Source organism: Candoia aspera, chromosome 1 (assembly GCF_035149785.1).
Source record: "Candoia aspera isolate rCanAsp1 chromosome 1, rCanAsp1.hap2, whole genome shotgun sequence".
Taxonomy (NCBI): domain Eukaryota; kingdom Metazoa; phylum Chordata; class Lepidosauria; order Squamata; family Boidae; genus Candoia; species Candoia aspera.
Genome location: NC_086153.1, coordinates 148,452,528 through 148,472,148, shown reverse-complemented (window position 1 = coordinate 148,472,148; position 19,621 = coordinate 148,452,528). Strand labels below are relative to the sequence as shown.

At 40.9% G+C, this 19,621-nt stretch overlaps 1 protein-coding gene across 1 annotated transcript in view; it reads right to left on the bottom strand.

Moving 5' to 3' along the window:
• Positions 1-663: 663 nt before the first annotated feature.
• The window catches only part of KLHL29 (kelch like family member 29), a 422,456-nt gene continuing 403,498 nt past the window's right edge, over positions 664-19,621 (bottom strand). Inside the window, exons 13-14 of the mRNA XM_063315144.1 lie at positions 15,032-15,176; positions 664-3,330 (exon numbers count right to left, since the gene is read on the bottom strand). Of these exons, the coding sequence (XP_063171214.1) occupies positions 3,147-3,330; positions 15,032-15,176 (329 nt within the window). The 3' untranslated portion in view covers positions 664-3,146. The remainder of the gene's footprint in view (positions 3,331-15,031; positions 15,177-19,621) is intronic.

Genomic DNA, 19,621 nt, shown 5'->3' with positions numbered 1-19,621 from the left:
AATTTAACAATGCATATTCTTCAGTAACATGTAGTTTGCCCCCGTCAGTTTTGTAGAGGAAATCTGGGACAATTTGCACCACCAAGTGAAACCAAAAGACAAAGTAGCATTGACTTGTGTTGGACACTATATCACTTCTTTGTGGATTGTTCAAAAACTGAATTGTAACAAATCTGATTTCCTTTGTCCAGACTGAGCCACTGAGCAGAAACAAAGGTGTTTCAATGGTTGCTGATTGAGATCTCAAAGCATGTGCAGACATCTGTTAAAATGGATAAACCAGAGTTAGTCTTCGTGAGAAACAATCAACCACTGGACATAGTAAACTGACTAAAAGCTGACTAAGGCCAATTAAAGATGTTTTATTCCTTACCAGTACTGTATAGTTCACTCTTGGTGTTCTCATACTTGTGTGGGCTTTCTCTGAGATTAAAAGTATTTTAATAAAGGCTACAAGTGGTTTCAAAGTGATTGCACAAATAAATGTAATAGTGACATGAACAGAAAAATAACTGAGGGTTAAACATACTTAAGGATTCAATGGAATATCAGTTACTTAGATTAATCTCCAAAAATACAAACATTTGCGCTTCCACAGCTAGAAGCTAACTTGAGTGAGAACATAATGCCGCTTACTTTTAAAAAAATCAAATTAATGCTCAATCTAGATCTAGAAATAGATTTATTTTAACAAGAACTGAACAGTAAACATATATACAATATAATTACAGACAACCCTGTTTTTAGTATGCACAGAAATAGCCAGTTTTGCTCCAGTGTGAGGGGGAAAAAAAGTAAATTTGGAGATGATGAATGCTTAGCAAGGCTAACACGCTAGCACCTCCTTTGGAGGTAGAAAGACACCAATATTAAAACTCAGCCTGCCCCAGGCAGTGAGGAATTTTTGTGCCAATTTTTCAAATTTACACTTTCATTATGGTCGACAAAAAAAAAAAAAGCTTCGTATGACTTAGTTCCTTTAAAGAATTACCTATAACCGCATAGCACTTTTGAACACTATCCTCTATGGGAGAGATGTTATTTTGCTGCCTAAATGAGCATTGATTTTGCGATATGGAGAGATACAAATTTAACAGTAATATCTGCTTTCTAAAAATTTATTTGTACTAAAATAATTTTAATATGATTGGCCAGCCATCTGTAATATGTTTATCCAAAATGTCCCAATTTAAAAAGGAAATGTGTTTGTTTGGTATCAAAATCATCCAGGCGTTGGCTGCAGTTCCCTGACTGCCTACAAGTCAGAGTAAGACTCTGATTCTAAGCCCACTTGGAAGAGGCAGACTGAAATTGGTGGAACTTGCTTCCGAGTGGACATGCTCAGGTATTAAGGTGACAGTGTTACCCCTACTGTAGGGATGCTGCTGGAAACCATTTATCACCCTAATAGTGTTTTGATGCCATCTCAATGACCCTATCCTAGTGACCAATTATCTGGAACAGGGAAATGTAAAAAAAAAAAAAAAAAGATGGAATGTCACCTCAGGAGCATCTGAAACATTGGCAAAATATGCTGTTCATGGCCACTACCCCACATTGTTTGTAGTGACCAAACAGACCACATCCCCTTATGAATAAAATGGTGATGTCATTGATGTCTACTCTGAAAAAAAAATGTACGATTTCCCTTTCACACTACAGTATCTGGCATACTGTACTTAAGTTGGGAAAAAACTGTCTTAATAATGGCCATGATAAAGTTTAGCAAACAAACAGTGACCATTGTTCCCTCCCCAGCTGCTGCAAAGAAAATCAGCCGTATCTCCCTTGCACAGGGTTAATCATAATATATATGTTTGTTCTTATGATTGCAACCCTGTTGTCCCAGCTGTCAGCCATCCAATCTGCTCCATTTACAATTTTATAAAGAATTTTTCACATCACAATGCTTCTCTGAATATACAATATTTTAATATACATATAAAAATATAGCCCTGCTGTGTATATACTTACAACTCTACAGAGGAACCACTTTCCCCATACCATCTTGCTAAAGAAGGATTTAACAGAATGCATTCTCAATTATCGTTAAACCCATGTGAGAAGCTGCAAAACCATTTCTTCCTCCAAATGCAGCTACTGAAGCCTCTTGAGCAGAGAGGACTTTTCATAAGAATCTCACGTACATTTGGCAAAGGAAAGGGGCAGAAGAAGAAAGATTGAAAAAATAGGATCTTTTAGCTTCATTTGACAAAAATATAGATAGTGGCCTATACGTCCTGGCTAGTGGACTAGCACTCAGTGGCAATCACAACTCCCATCCAAGGCATTGCCTTAGATCACTGGCTCAAAATACGGAAATCCAATGGAGAACTGTTCAATCTAACCTCTGAATAGAGAAATAAAAGTTTAATAAAAAGCTCCTAGATATCTCTTGTTTTACAGAAAGGTAGCTGCAATTTTTGTCCATTCAGTAGAAAAACAGCAGAGGGACAGAAGTAGGCCCTCCCCGCAACCACACCTTCACCCTGGCGTACAGTTTCAGAAAACCTTTTCGTTAAACTGTATTAAAAGGACATGGAATGCTAGGAGACAGACAGGCACACCTCTATGCTTTATTAGCTTTGCTCTAAGGAGCTGTAATAAACATGGGCTCTGATGGAAGACTGACCTCCGTCTATGTAGTCTGCAAGGTAAGTTTGCTCTTGATCATTGGTTTGAAAAGCATACGTTGGTTTAAAAACCAAAGGTAACCATCAAAGTGATAAGGACACTTTGACCTTCATTTCATGTAACCTCGATGCTTAATACGTAGTAGCAAAGCCAAACTGGCAGAGTTACTTCAACAACTGAATTTGCTCTCAGCGAGTAGAGCGTACACTGTTCATCCCCCCCCCCCCGTTTTAAACAACAATGCTATTGCACCTGGGTAGACCAAAAGCCCATGTCTGCAGCAAATGCCACGGTGACATCTAGTGGCACACCTGTGTTAAATCTTGTTTTTGTCCACAGTATGCAGTCTCTGCTTATTGTTCACCAAAAAGTGAGGATGATTTTCTACATTCAGTGTAGAGATTAGTCATAACTTCAGACAAGATGTTCTTTTGTTGTATTTCCTGATTTCTCTCTGCAAGATTGTTTGTTTTAGTTGCTTTCAGCAGGCAAAAGCCAAGTTTCTGGTGGCATCAACCACTCTGAATGTACTTTTTAATGACTACGCAGCCATGTCGGAATACTGGACATGGCATATTGGGGAGCAGCGTCCATGTGTTGGTTTTGGGGTCATAAGCTTCCATGTTTCCTAGAGCGGGGCCTTCGCTGCTGACAATTCCACCGGTGGCATAAATTTTTCCGTCAAGAACCACAGCGCTGTGCAGAGAGAGACAAGAGAAATGCAGTTAGTAACAGTCCGCTAAGCACTCACTCTATTTATTAATTGATCCTGCTGTTTGAAAGAACAGCTTGCGCATTGGAGGCATTCTTGCCACAAACCAGTGACTATAATAACCAGCACTTCCAGCCTTTGCACACCTTAATTAATTTTCAGAATTGTGTGGGTGGAAAGGCTACCACAAATGTCAATGAGGGGACAGGAATTGGCCCTGATGACCCTCCAGTAGGGAGGACAGCATAGCCAATCTTTCCCTTGTTGGGATCATTTCATACTTACATCACCATATACACAAATGGAAACAGAAAGTTCAGGACAGCTTTCTACAGTATATTTAAGATAGCTAACTCTTTTTCCAGTGACAGTATGAATGCATGGTAGAAAGGACACCTTGTGTGGCTCCAGCCTGCTTCACTCTGCATCCAGATGCTGGGTGTCATGCAATGAGAGTCTAACTGGTTGCTCATGTCACAGAAGGTCGACCTACTCTTTTACTCTCCGTAGGTCCCCAGGCTGCTTGGAAAGGCCAGCCAACAGGGAGATGCAGTGAGCAGAGGATTTGAGGGTGATGAGGAAATACATTCTCCTCATTCTACTGACAAAAATCTGTCAACAAAGCAGCAGCAGCTACATTTAGATCTCGATTTGCGGGTGAGGTGAAGCTTGTGAGGGAACAACCACACTCCCAACCAGAGGGGGAAAAATTGCAGATATTTATGTGTTGCATGGCTTGCAGAGGAAGTTTGAGACGTCCACTTTTCTTCCCTTTGGGCTCAGGTGCTACAATGTGACTCGAGCATTTTTTGCATTTTGCATGCACAAAAGCAGCATTCAAAACCAGAAGGCAGAACATCTTGGTTTAGAAATATTAATAGTAAGATCTTGAGCTTAGTACTTACGGTTTTGACATTCCACAGGCAACATAAATAGAAAATGTCATTATGTTCTTTCTCCCAAAAGATTATGTTGTGCATGCTGATTATAATGCTGCATGAAAGAATGGTGCTTCTTTGCATGTTTTTTTTAAAAAAAATCCGCAGTTTTAGGAACCATTTTAACATCCTTTACTACAATGCTGAATAATAATTCTGAATGTGTGATGAGGATGGTATCAAAAGAAATGGCAGTTAAAAGCATTTACATTTAAGCTAAGTATTGTGCTGCCGTGTCCCTTTACTGGAGAAATGTTTGGCATTTGCTTTCATATTTGAAAGCCATGTTTCTTTTGACTGTCAAATCTTATAAAATTTTGCTCCGTGCTGGTGCTGCTTGGATCTCAATCCAACCTTTAGACAAGGTTTCCCAACGAGGAACGTTTCAGCATCTGGACTGAGCAATGGGAAACTCAATTTGCAATGGCAGAGGAAGCAAACTATGGTGATTTCATTAGGCAGGTAGTAAATTACTACATGACAGCTCTGCTTGGGCACTCAGTTTTAAGGGCATTCTCTCCAGCTCTTCCATCATTGATCCCTCAAAGCCATTGTTTTCAGACCAGATGTGATTTAGTGAGCATTTCTGATGGCAGAAGAATTCCTCATTAACATCTGGAGGTATTTTGCCTGCTGCTGAATCATCAATTTATTCTGGAGCAGTCTCAGGGAGTGCTCGTGCACCAAACATGTTTACCCACCCTTCTTTTTTCCATGGCTTATCACTGAGAGGCATTTTACAATCTCAGTTTGACTTGGTTATGAACATTAATCCTTGTCCAGATACAACATTTAAATGAGGAAATATCCTCTCTAGTAATCCTTGAGGTTATAAAAGAACATTTAAATGACTAAATTAGCATGTTCATATGCGTCACATTCTTTCTAATTCTTGCTGCCAATTTTAGTAACTGAAAATGGGAACATAGCCACACTTAATTTAGCTGGAACCGCTCCAAACAGTCATTAAAAAAAACCCCTTCCCTTTTATGGTATTAGGGAAAGGGAAAAAAATAATGAAAAAGCCAGCCAAATATATCATCCCAATGAAATCTGGTTACACAGGAAGAAGCTATTCTAGCTTCAGATTCCTGAATTGTCTCTCCCTTTTCATTCTGAAAGCAGAAATACCACTGTTTTCTTTTTTTTTTTAAGATTCAAGCTCAGTGATCCCAGGAGAAGATCCCGAAAGAGCACTGCTATGAAGACAACAGTATATCAAGCCTAGCCATGTTTAACACATGAATGCCATCGGGAAAGTCAGCCACAAGCTGTTTCTCAGCCTATGCCATCCAATAGCATTTAGTGGCTTTGCACAGATGTGCTAAGGGGGAGGTGGGTGTGATAATATATTTGCCGATAAGCGGAGAAGGCAACAATCTCCCATTAAGCGATTGGCAAACTTAGGCTGCACCATCCCTTCTTGCCTACACTGGCCTAGCCCACTTCCCTCCTACAGGACAGGTCTGGGTGCCATGGTGCACAACCCCTCCCCCTCCCCCATGCTCCAGCTCTTGTGGTGGCTGAGGCCTTTGAAGGGGGAATAAGGGCCAGACCAGAGCAGGTGGGGCTAAGCAAAAGGAACAGGACAGCATCAGGAACAGAGCGGGCCAGAATTGCCGCCTACTCCCATTCCGGAGAAAGATTTGGGGAGATTTCTTTGTTTTTTTACAAAATGCATTGATTCTGTATGAGGACTTGCACTGTGATCTCATGTACTCCATCTCAAAATAATGGAAACTGCATTTTAGTTTTTGACAATGCAGCTTGTGAAAATTGTCAGAGAAGGGGGACAGGATCTCAAGGCCCAGGCCCAGGCACAGAGAAAGAATAAATGATTTGGTGCATATGCAGTTCTACTATCACAGGGTACCTGCCTCACTCCTGCTTTATACTTCAGCAATGTATTTTGCACAACAAATGGGAAAATTCTATACAGCCAACCAATAATGCATGTTTACTTTGGACACAATTCAGCATTTGTCTTGATCATTCTGTTCAGTGAGACATGGTGAAAGGTGAAAGGTCCCCTGTGCAAGCACCGAGTCACGTCTGACCCTTTGGAGGGACACCACTTTCGTGATGCTTTCTTGGCAGACTATAGCGGGGTGGCTTGCCACCGCCTTCCCCAATCGTCACCTTCCCCAGCAAGCTGGGTCCTCATTTAACCGACCTCGGAAGGATGGAAGGCCGAGCCGACCTGAGCCGGCTACTCGAGAATGTGGACAGTGGGACATAAAGCCCACATTTAACTTTTGTCCTTCAGAGAGACCAGCAGGAAAAGATCTGTGATTCAGCAAAACCTCAGGATCCAAGCTCATGACCCACTCATGTAAGGCAAGTGTTCTGTCACTCAGCTATAGCCTGTCTAGTACCCTGGCGTTTCTCACCAGCTCTAGTGCCGCTTTTCCTTCATCCTGATGCTCCAGTCTGTTCCAAGATGTGAAGCTCTTCTTTCTCTTACTCTGCTGTGACCATATTAAATCTTTACACCTCTATGCAGACTCATCTGCTCCTCCCTTACCCCCACACACTCCATCCATCACCTGGCCAGGCCCCCACCAAATCCAGCCCCAGGGGAGACCAAGCCAAAGAGGGAGATTCCACAGATAGGACTGCAATCCCTCTCGAGTCTTGCCAGATGAGGAGGAGGCACAACCAAGGCCATTTGGAGAGGCCTGACTTGGCCTCTGTCTGCTCCGGCCTCTTGCAGGCTACGGAGCGCCCGGTCAGGCAACCGTTCTTGCTGGCTTTCTCCTTTGCTATGGCAGTGGCTGCACTTTGGTGAAAACAGAAGGCAGAATCTTACGAAGTGCTACAGTGGCTGAGCAAGAACTTAACAGTTGTTAGCTCAGCTCCCTGCCTGATGGGATTGAGAGAGTCTAAGGACTTCACTGGGTGAATAGCAGAAACTGCTTGGACCTCAGGCTCCCTGATCTGGGCCAGATCACATCCTAGATTCCACCTCAGCACAACAGGTAACAGTGGCCTTTAAGATAGCCTGTCCATACCATCAGGCATACCAGATCTGGGCTGCAGAACTCTGGATGATCACTAGTTACAGAAAGTTCTAACTCTTAGCAGCCATCTAGTGATAGTCTGGATGTTTGTAGCTTGGACCTGGTCTGCCTAATACTATTGTATCATCTTGGCAAAATGTAATCCCACTGGGAGGCAGCAGTCACTGGACTCCAGTACCAAATGCTTACATTAAGGCAGAGACTCTCATGGTTTAGCCCAGCGTTTCTCAACTTTGGCTACTTTAAGGTGTGTGGACTTCAACTCAGTGCTGGCTGGGGAATTCTGGGAGTTGAAGTCCACACATCTTAAAGCAGCCAAGGTTGAGAAACACTGGGCTAGGCTGTTAAACTGACCATTAAAAACAATGGAAACCCTAATTAAACTGAAATTCAAGCAGGTGGAATTAGTGCTTCTTTAATGCCATTCATGCAAAGATTCTTTTTCATCCCTAATGGGCCATCTGCTGTAATCTGTAACACTACCTCAAATTTCTCCTAGCGCAATACTGTAATATTGGAGCGGTCACCATGCTTTACTCTTCAAGAACAAAAGATTATTTTAAAAAAAGAAGAAGAAACAAACATCCAACCCTACTCTTGTATTGTTCAGTACAGCCTGAATCTTGGCTGTAAGGTTTTCATGTGGCAGACTGGACAACAAAATCTTATTTGCCTAAAAGTCACAGAAGAAAGACCAGTGATATGTATAAAGATTGGTTCACTGAACATTCTGGAAAGTGAAGTTAAATGGGCCATAAACAATATCGCTCAGAAAAAAGCTGCAGGAGTCGATGAACTACAGCAGAACTATTTGAAATCGTACAAGACGAGGCAGTTAAAGTGATACATGTGGTTTGTCAGCAGGTACAAAAAACATAGCAGTGGCCAAGGGACTGGAACAGATCAATTTGCATCCCACTATCAAAAAAAGGAGGTGCTAAAAAACGTCGAAGCTATTGAGCAACATCACTTATCTCATGCGATAGTAAGATATGGATCAAGATTTTGCACTCCAGAGACTTCAACAATACAGGGTAAGAGCAGTGCCAGTTGGATCCTGAAGAGATAGTATTGCAAACCTGAGATAACGTTGCTAATGTCAGATGGATAATAGAAAAGGCCAGGGAGTCCCAAAAAGATTACTGCTTCTTACAACAAGTTGTGGACAGCCTTTCAAAACCATCTTATCTGTTTACTGAGGAATGTGTATGATTACCAGGTTCAGACCTGGGAAAGGAATGTGCAAAAGCTGTACGTGGCTAGATGCTATCACTGATGACACAAGCATGAACATACATAAACTCAAAGAAGCAATTACTGACAGATAGTCTGAGAGATACAGTGCCCATTGTGTCACAAAAAGTGATGAATGCCTGAACAACAAGCACTGGCCTGGATCTTTGTTAGCCCAGATTTGCTAGTCTTATCATAGTGATGCACTGAAAGGCAAGACAGTGACAAGGACTATTATTATGCATGTGCAAAGAAGCTGCTAGGAAGCCTGGTCCAGAAAAATTCTAGGAGTATCCAAATGCAAAAGACAAATGTCCAAGTTAAGGATCAAAGAAAAGAAAAGAAAAAAGAAATCAACATTACAACTGCAATCCTTGGGAATTTAATAGGGGCCAGGTTTTTGGCCCCCAATGCCTTAGACTTTGTATCAGGCATACATAACTTCAGTTTGTGATTCACATGTGGCTCAGTGGCACAAAACTCCCCTCTATTCAATTCCACCGATTTTCAGTAATTCAATTAAGAAAAAAGGGATGACATAAAATAGGTATGTTAAGAGCATCAAAGTATCATAGTCTTTAAAAACAGGTAAAATCTGAATACTGCTATGTACAAATTGCACTTCATCAGTAAGAAGGATTCATCTCAGTCTTGAATGTAAAAAAAAAAAGGATTATTATGAACAGCAGAACAACTTAAGTAACTGTTCCACTCTTGTAGGTTTTCGGAAGGATGTGAATGTAAAATTATCTCTTGTAGCTTGGATAAACTCTCAAGTTGTTAAATTATTAGAGAAGTCCTTGTCCGTCAAGAGATCTTAGTGAAAGAATGACTGCATTAAAGCCATTCACATCCAAGCAATTTTAATCTGACTAAAGAACATCCCTCATTTTTTAAAAAAAACCTCACATAATTAATGGAATGAATTACCAAGGGAAGTTATGTCAGTTGTACCACACTGTTTGCTTCTGGTTTACAATCTTGAGAGAAAAAATATAATTAACTACTGCACGAACACAGTGGGGTTCTCCTACATTCAATTTCACTCTTGTTAACTCAGAGGAACAATGAAAATCCGTAATTAGCACAGAAGCAGCAGGAACACAGTGGCTTTGGCTGGGATTTGGCCTGTAATATTGTCTGCATATAATGTAACATTAGCTTCAGGACAGCATTCTTCCTACAACCAAGAGAGGGCACTCTTTAAATAAAAACAGGAGATACAGTACAAAAACAGAAAATGTTTTTCTGTTGTACAGTACTTCCTCTCTTTATGTCCCAATATTGAGAGTGGAAACAATAATCATGCCATTTTAAAAGCCAAAATCTAAATATATCTGTATATACAGGATTTAGGAAAGGGTACTATAAAACAAAAAGCCAAACCTTTTAATAAGAATCAGCTACTGGGATCCTCTGTACTCTGTAACCTAATATGGAAAATTATTTCCTTGCTTAATGACCATAACTGGAACTGGCAATTCTGCCACTAAGTGAAGCAGTCACTAAGTGGGAAATCATGTGACTGCGACTGCTTTCCAGCTGAAAAGAGACAAGACTAACCAGTTTCACACCTTCAGCTTTTGTTTGCCTCCTAACCACTCCCCCACCCTTTGGAATGCTCAAGTGCCTGCTTACTGTCTTATACACATTGAAAACAATGCAATCACACACCAGATTGGGGCTGGGAGCTGCGGGTGCACCACACAAACAGCTTACAGTACTCTCTTGAAATCTCTGTCTCTCCAATCTCTCCACTGTGGTGGTGGTGGAGAATAAAAACAAGTGATTTCTATAGGCAATCATTCCTTTGCCAAACCCTGCCCCCCACCCAGAGTGGAGAGATTGGAGAAGAGATTTCAAGAGAGTAGTGTAAGGTGTTTGTGTAGCACACCTGCAGCTCCTATCCCTGGGCTGCCGGTGTAATTGCATTGCTTTTGATGTTTAGAAGAGCAAGTAGCTTGCTCTCTTGCAATCCCTTTCTCTCCAATCTCTCCACTCTGCAAGGAAGAAAAAAAAAAAAAGAAAAAAACCACAGGCCAGGCACAGGACAACACATACTGACTCTAATGGTGATCACATGACTGAAGGATGCTGTGAAGGACTTAAATTGGCCATAAAGTTATTTTTTCAGCACCATCTGAAAAACTGCAAACAGTCACTGAATGAGTGGTTGGTAAGCGAGGACTACCTGTAGTCCCTCTAAGATGGGAACTGGCTGATACTCAAAACCTCTAAATTCAAGTACTGCCTCAAATAGGAAGGTAAAATAAACCACATTCTGTTTATGACTGATGCATTAAAGATGTGCTACAGTGAACTTTTTCTTAGATCACAGCAAAGAATATTTATCTTAGACCCACTTCTGGGTCTCATTCCAATATAATATTACACCACAGATGAGTTTTCTACCTCCCATTTCTCTTTCTTTTCTCTTTTGGGCATTTGGGAGGAATTCTGAAGCTTCTTAGAACAGTTTGAAACAAAGCAAAATATTAAACAAAAATGGTGGTTTACACAAGCCATAATTAATTAACAAGTCTATGTATCCGAGTTCTGGTGGGAACATGGTGGACTGAACGACTGTACCCATGAGCTCTGTGGGCAGAACTGGCTTCATGGCAGATTTTTTGGGCTCAGGTTGGTTTCTCCTGAAGCCCAGGAGCATTTTCCCAGCCAGGGAAAACCATTTGTCCTCTAGACGGCGAGTTGCAGCCAGGAGATCATAAACAGTGACTGCAATCGATGGGTAAGACTTCACAGGGAGGCTGGGATATCACCATTTCCAAGCCGCGCTGCAGCCTTAAAGGGACATTAAGTCCAGCCACCCCATTTCTAAAGCACCCTATTTTATTATTTTTTAAAAGTATTTCTACCCTAAGAGAGGCTTTCTACATTAAGAAGAAACGATTTCTCTTCGTGCTTGCTATTGTTATTTTTGTGATTAATGTAAAAAAATTTTTTTTTAAAGCTTTGGATTTTGCTTTCCATCCAATACCAAGGAGGGTTGAGAGTATGTTATCGTCTCTCTGTTATTATTTTTGTACTAATTTTAAAGATTTTTGTATTTTTCCTACACGTTGAATCTGCCGTTCTGAACTTTTACTTTCCTGCCACTACTTTCTCTGGGAACTGTCTGTTATCTTATCTTAACTCAGTTTGGAAATTTTCCATTACCTTTCACTTCTGCCAGTTAAGTCTCTAGGAGACACCATAACTCACTGCCTCAGACATGGAGGATCTTAACTAGGCTTTCTCTGACTTTCACCGAGATATTAAAGCAGATATTAAGCAGATTTTTTTCTGATTCCCGCCAAGTTATTATGCAAGACATTCAGAGCGTTGTGGAAAATATGTGCTCTAAAATGTGCCATCCAGTTGGGGATGGAACTGAAGAATCTAACAGTGATGGAAATGTCTCTCCTAAGAGTGAGATTTGGGCTTCTGTTGGAATCCTGGATGAAGTTGACAATGCTGAATTGAAGAACTTAAAGGGAGAAATTGAGCTGCAAGACATGTGTGTTTTACTTTCTGATGGAATGTTATGGAAAAGAAGGGGTTATTATGTATGGGAGGTTTTTTGAAGAGAAGCCTGTGTTGGTGAGGGGAGTAGTTGGATGGTTTGATCTCTAAGAAAATAGCTCAGTGTTTATTATGAGGATATGTATATGTCTTGGTCTATTTTGGAGGGACGCGGTGGCGCTGCGGGTTAAACCGCTGAGCTGTCGATCGGAAGGTCGGCGGTTCGAAACCGCGCGGCGGGGTGAGCTCCCGTTGTTAATCCCAGCTCCTGCTCACCTAGCAGTTCGAAAACATGCAAATGTGAGTAGATCAATAGGTACCGCTTCGGCGGGAAGGTAACGGCGTTCCGAGTCGTCATGCTGGCCACATGACCCGGAAGTGTCTATGACAACGCCGGCTCCAAGGCTTAGAAACGGAGATGAGCACCGCCCCCTAGAGTCGGATTCGACTGGACTTTACGTCAAGGGAAACCTTTACCTTTACTGGTCTATTTTGAAGTGGGTTAAGGGACCAAAAATATTTATCTGGATGGTCTTTTGGCTCTGGATGATTTTACTTATCGTTAATGATTGGGATTATGATTATTAAGTTTTTTTTAAAAAAATAATATTAATTCATGTTCTTGTATTATTAATTATAATGGCAGACAATTTACATGCTTTTTTATTTTTGATCATTATAGTAGACAGGAATGTATAGAATAGTAGTAGGAAGGGAATATTTAAGTAATTGTTATGTTGCGAGGGAAGTTGATTAGGTGATTTATATATTTTCTTTTCTTTTAATATAAAGGGAAGGAGCAATGGTATTTAGTGATCTTTATAATGTGCTAAATAATGTGATTTTGGTTTAATTTAGAGTAAGGAATTGATTATGGAAAATTGATGTATATCACTGATGTTTAAAATCAGAAGTCACTTCTTTTTGTAATCTATTTAAAAATTTTCTCTTGTGTTTTCACACTTTTTTAGTTCTTTTTTTGTATTTTTTTTGTTTTTCTGTACCTTTTATCTTTTTCTGAAATTTAATAAAAGTCTTTTAAAAAAAGCAAGCCTATGTATCCAATAATATTCCACCAGTGTTATAATGACTTGTAAGCTATACAAATGTTAATGTAATTAAGTTTTTATCACGCTCAGCCCAAACAGAAACCTGCAGATTTACTGCAAACCAAAGCCTAAAACTGTGTTCCTTACAACCCAAACTGGGTGATGGGGATCAGCCCGAGGCCATGATGGCAAGGAATTTGACAAATTATAGTCTGATGCATATACAGAATGCCATATTCAAGATGGGAGGCTAAATATTGTACTGGAATATGACTTCAGAGGTGTCTATTTTGTCTCTCTAATAATTGAGTCAATACTTGGAAGTCAGTACTCATTAGCTGTCATTTACAATTCCACCCCAAAATTCTAAAAATTAACACCAATTATTTTTGGACTATGGCTTGTTTTAATAAATGAATCAATTAGTGATTCATTAATTAAACTGGTGTGTGTGCATACCTGTTTGTGCATGTGAGGCGCAGAGACACATTTCAATCAGATAGCTAAAGAGTTTATATGGTGGAGCTGAAAGGTCAAGACAGTGGAAACAGTGAGAACCATACCTTGGGCTATATTCCAACATCTGGTTACATATACCCTCAACTTATGTGACATAGAGGGACGCGGTGGCGCTGCGGGTTAAACCGCTGAGCTGCCGATCGGAAGGTCGGCGGTTCGAAACCGCATGGCGGGGTGAGCTCCCGTTGCTAGTCCCAGCTCCTGCCCACCTAGCAGTTTGAAAACATGCAAATGTGAGTAGATCAATAGGTACCGCTTCGGCGGGCAGGTAACGGCGTTCCGTGTCGTCATGCTGGCCACATGACCCGGAAGTGTCTCCGGACAATGCCGGCTCTAAGGCTTAGAAACGGAGATGAGCACCGCCCCCTAGAGTCGGACACGACTGGACTTTACGTCAAGGGAAACCTTTACCTTTACCTATCTGACATAAGGTCAATGCTGGTCTTACAATAAAACTGCATTTGTGCCTTTAAGACATACATTTAAGCACGGACAAAACGTCAGCATCATTTTGGTGTTTCTGACATTCAAGGTGACAGCTGTAATATTGCCATGAGATGTCTACTAAATCTCAGTCAGCTTTTGCCATCAAATGCTTTTAAAATGGCCATTTCTTTCCTGGGCCCAAATGTCCAAACTATACCATGAAGTCCTAAAGTGCAGGTAGTATTGCTTTGCTTCTGCAAATTCAGTAGTTATTTCTATTTTTAAACGTGCAACTGTAACACACTGCTTAAAAAGTGTGTGGCTGATTCTGTTAAATGGGGTATTCTTGATACAGTGGATTTATTGTACTGATTTCTATGTATGTATATATTTATATTTATATTAATATAATATGGAGAGGCAAATAAATTAAAAAGCTGGATGAGGCTTTTACATTGCCTTCATTCTGCTTCTCAAAGGTGTCCCCCCTGGTTATTCATATAAATCAGGTATGTTAGAGATATGCCATGGCACTTTCAGTGGTGGCTTACCTATGACCATGGCACTTCTCTGCTGCACATTCCTGCTGCAGTGCCTTTAACGTCAAACACCTCTACAGCAGCCTTTGGGGATTTCATCTTAGATGAACCTTTATGAAGTGAGTGTCATACGTTTTATTTCAGGTCAGGGGAAAACTGCGACATGCTCCATTCTGGCCACTCAATCCACCCAATTCTCAAAGGGAACACACAAGTTTAGCTACTGAAGGCAAAACTTGTGGTGATGCTGCACAGCCTCAGCTTTCCTGGCTATAGTCTGGAGAACACTTGGGCCTTAAAAGAACAACCAAGAAGCAATCTGAATGCAACTTCATTCCTGCTGTGCTGCTCACTCCCACACAATCATTTTCTCCAGTGAGGAAAAAAACATATTGGGGTCACGGTAGCAGTTCAATCATGATTTGGTTGTTTGTCTCACCTGCAAAATTGTCTGGAGTGGTTCATGTTGGGGCCTGCTTTAATATTGCCTTTTTCCGGATCATAGATGGTGGTTGCTCGTGCATAAGCTCCTCCAAGGATAAAGATGAAACCATTGAGAGTGACTGCAGGAGCATATTTGTTATCTGTCAATGGAAAAGCAACATGAGATCGGTTACCAGGCTTGGTACTAGAATCAGGCCTCTCATTTATGCATTCCCCTTATTTATAGATCAGTCACATTTCTTGAAACCTCCAAGGCCAGCAAAAGAAAAATGAGGAAGTATTTTTGCTGCTGCTCTTATGGCTGATTGTGTTCTTCATCCCTAAACTTCTGAAAGGCACTTTTAAAAGTTCACGGGTCCTCCCTATTCTTAGTACACAATGGCTGTAATCCAACAGCTCTGTTGCTTCCCATATTAGCATGTAATCTTGCCTCTGCAAAAAAGGGTGACCCTCTGAAAACTGAAATGATTTGCCAAATGATTTCAGACATGGAACTGCAGCCCATTTTTGAGACAACAAGATTAGTTTCGAAGCAGCATAATCAGACAGAAATCTCTGAGGAGGTACTGATCTTAGATATTCCATATTTAGCTTTGAGGTGAATTGGTATTCTAGCCTACCCTCTTTTGATCTGTTTCTTTCTTTCTTTTTTTTAGCCATATATATAGCAGGGAACCAGAGAACACAGGCCAACTTTTCTCAACCTGTCTGACCCCGGATACAGTGATTACAGTTCTGATAACCCGTACCCAGTGTCCCTACTGGATTTAAGGAAATATGGTGAATATTACAATGGTGGCGAATAACAAAAGTTGAAGAGATATTAAGTAATGCCACAGAGGGCATTCCCCCAATCCTTTGTCCTCTGGTAGTGTCAGATTACAGCCTCTGTCATTCATAGCTGACGTGCAGTGCTTGCTGAAGACTTTTATGAGAACTTCTGTGCTCATCCTCCATGATCATTGGAACCCCAGCACAAGACTTCTGCAAGCTAACAGACACAACGTACTCATTTGCACACTTAACCCAGCGTGTTATTTTACACAATTTATATATTGTTCTGTAGATTTCATTTCAGGCTTATCAAGTAATGGCAAGTATTGCAACGAGCACAGCTCTGCTTATTATCACATTGTCACCCATCCTTTTCCATGTTCGCTGATTTCCTCACAAAATCCAATTGAACAAGCTTAAGAAAACATTTTCCCCCATGCTGTCCATCTCAAACCTTTTTTTGTGTGTGAAGTGTGAACAGTGGGACTGACTTGGGACCAACTAGGACTTAGTTGACCTCTTACAGGTTACATGTTGGAATTTTGCATAAACTATGCACATATGTGCTTTCATAAAAAGCCATATGCTTTGGGGAAGACAGACGTAGGCACTTCAACTTTTAATATTCAGTTCCCAGGTCACATTACATCTATATGTGAGCATGAAAGAATCTTCCCTCCTCAACCATATTTGTTATCTGACAATGGAAAAGCAACATGAGATTGGTTACCAGGCTTGGTACTAGAATCAGGCCTCTCATTTATACCCCCAATAATCTCTGTCTAAAATTCATTTTTAAAATATCTTTTCTCAATATCATTTTTTTCTTTTCTTTTTAGTAAATGCTCCATTATGTATCATTAACTTGAGGTGCCAATTCCCCCAAAGCACAGAATGTTACATGAAAAGTAAACTGAAGTTAAAAAGATAACACCCAAACTAGGTAACGTACCCTGTATCTATAATACCATTCAATCTGTACTCTTTAATGCAGTCTTTTGAAATCTGGTGGCCTTTGAGGATGTTGGTCCCCTTCTCCTGTCACTCCTAGCCAGCACTGGAGTGCAGCACATCTGTAGAGGCACTAGGTTGAGCAGCTTACTTTTTACTACCCTTTTAGGTGTATAGAAGCTAATTCTCCAAACAGATAAAGAGCAAGTCATTTGTCGGCCTTTTCTTGAGTGCAACATTACTTCCAGTTGTTGTTTATTCGATACCACCAAATATCAAGACCTCTGATGCTTGGAAAATCAAAATTTCGTTATTGTTACTGATGCGAAATGTTCTTTGGATGTGTCCTCTCAATAAATGCTGATCACATTTTCATAGCTTCTTTTGAGGGGCCATTACTTTGTGGAAGACATACAGTATAAATCTAATGAAGAAATGTTAACCTCAAAAGCACAGAGGGATATTCTTTTAGGCTGAATCAAAGCAGAAATATGAGTTCCTTAGGAGGCCAATACTCTGCTGTGGATATCACCCTGTGGTATGAAAGAATGTCCCACTTTGGTGTTTTGACAGCAGATTTTTGCTTTTGTTTCTTCTGAACAGTCAGCAGAGTTTCTCAAATCGCCTGCAGAAGAATCAGCATTATACTTGTGAGATTTGAGCCTGTGTCTGACTCTGAAAACAAAACTATCTTGAGTCAGAAGGGGAAAACAAAACTTATCAGGAAGGATTTGGAAAAATAAAAACCAGAAGTGACTCAGCAGAGCAGGAGAAACCAGAGACGCTGACTGGACAAATTTTGGAGGGAGATTTAAATCCTCCAATCAGCATTCGAGAAAGACGAGCAGAGAAGCGTGTGAATCAGAAGGCAGCCTGATTGGCTGCAGGTGAGAAAAGGCATGGAAAGGATCATGTTAAAAGGCAGATGTGCCAAGAGCAAGCTGCTGGAGACAACCGATCCTTCGAGCTCACAGAATCTGTGGAAGAGTCTTTGCACCAGTCAGAAGCCTTGCCTGTAGCCAGCGTGGAACCAAAGCCAGTGCTTTCTGTCATTGTGGACCTGCTTCCTCCACTCACTGCTCCAGTTGAATCTCTCCTTGCTGTTCCTGCTGAGAACAGCCTCGCATCCAGTTCCAAGCCTTGCCTCGTTGCTCCAGCACCATTCAGTCCTGCCTCCAGTCTCAAGTCTTGTGATGTTCCTGCCAAGTCCAGCCTTGCCTCCAGATCCGAGCCTTGCCTAGACGCTCCAGCCAAGTCCAGCCTTGTCTCCAGATCTGAGTCTTGCCTTGATGCTTCAGTCAGGTCCAGTCTTGTCTCCAGGTCCGAACCTTGCCTAGATGCTCTGGCCCAGCTTCATCTAGCCTCTCTGTTCCAGCCAACTCCAACCTGTGTGCCTGTTTGCAGACCCATGCCTCAAGCCTCCTCTTTGCCACACACTCTAGCTCCATCAAGTCTTGCATCTTTGATAAGAGAACTAGCTGAGTTCTGCCTCGCTGTTTTGCCACAATCTGAACCTGAAGCCTTGTCCGGTGGTCCTTTACTGCTTGGGTGGACTTGATTGAATTGCATTGCCTAATCTATTACAGGGAGTTTTTGCTGTTGTAAATAGTTATTATAAATAAAGATCTTAATAGTAATTCTGCCTGGCTGCCTCATAGTCTGAACAGGACAATACTGTCTGCTTTATTTTTCTGAACCAAGCTCTCTTTGGAAATTTAGGAACAAGTGAGAAGGAATGAAGCCTCACTTACTGGTTTTAAGGAGAGGAGTATTGTATGAATACATCAAGGCATTCAAACTACAAAATTATGGTAGGGTCAAGATGATAGAGCGCATCAGTTATCATACACTCAGTTGATGTTGGATTTCCTCACATACACTAGATACGGATATCCTCATTATTTTTTCAGAACATAGGAACAGCTCTGCTGTATCGCTCCAAGGCCCACTCTTACAGTGGCCAACCAGAAGTCTCTAACATGCTTGCAAGAAGGAGATACAGACATACCCTTCTCTCACCAATGTTCTTGTGCAACTGGGTATTTGTAGGCATGCTTCCCCCATTTAGAGGTTACATTGAGACTTCAGACCTGCTTGCCGTTTTGCAGACTGTCCTCCATGAATTTGTCCAATAACTTTCTAAACCATCTTATTTAGTGGTCATCACCACATCTTATGGTAACAAATTCCACAGGTTAATTATGAACCTTATTTGAAGACACTAAAAATTAACTCTGGAACTTTCCACCTGCAAAGCATATGCTGTCCTATTGAGCTACTGGCCCTTGTCAGCACTTCAATTATCATTTTATCTTAAAAAAAGATGGGATGAACATTTTAAACCAGTAGATTGCTCACCCGGCCATTCCCAATGGATAGTTTTCAGGGACTGTTATACTGATTATCCCCTCCAGCTATTGTAAACAAACAGCCTTAGTTTTGAGTGGCAACAATTCTGTCCTCTTTTGTCTGCAGCAGTAGAAAATATTGCAGCATAACTAAATAAGTTTTATTTTAAGCTTAGAATTTAACAATAAAATCAGAAACAGGTCAAACTGCTAAGCTCCAATCATCAAGCATTTGTCAACCAGGGAGGATGATGGATCACGGGGCAGTGTTCAAGATTAATTGTTAATCATAAAAACCAATATTTTAAAAATATTAAAAAAACAGTATGAAAATGGGCAGTAGCTATAAGCTGAATTAGAAGGTTCATCTCTGCATAAAGAATGAATGACACTGGATGATCAATATACTCTTTCACAAGATAATACCTGGCAATTATGTAGCTGCAGTTCTTCAGGTTGATTATTTGTGAAATTAAACATATGGGGTCTGTCTTGCACAATAGCTTTGAAGT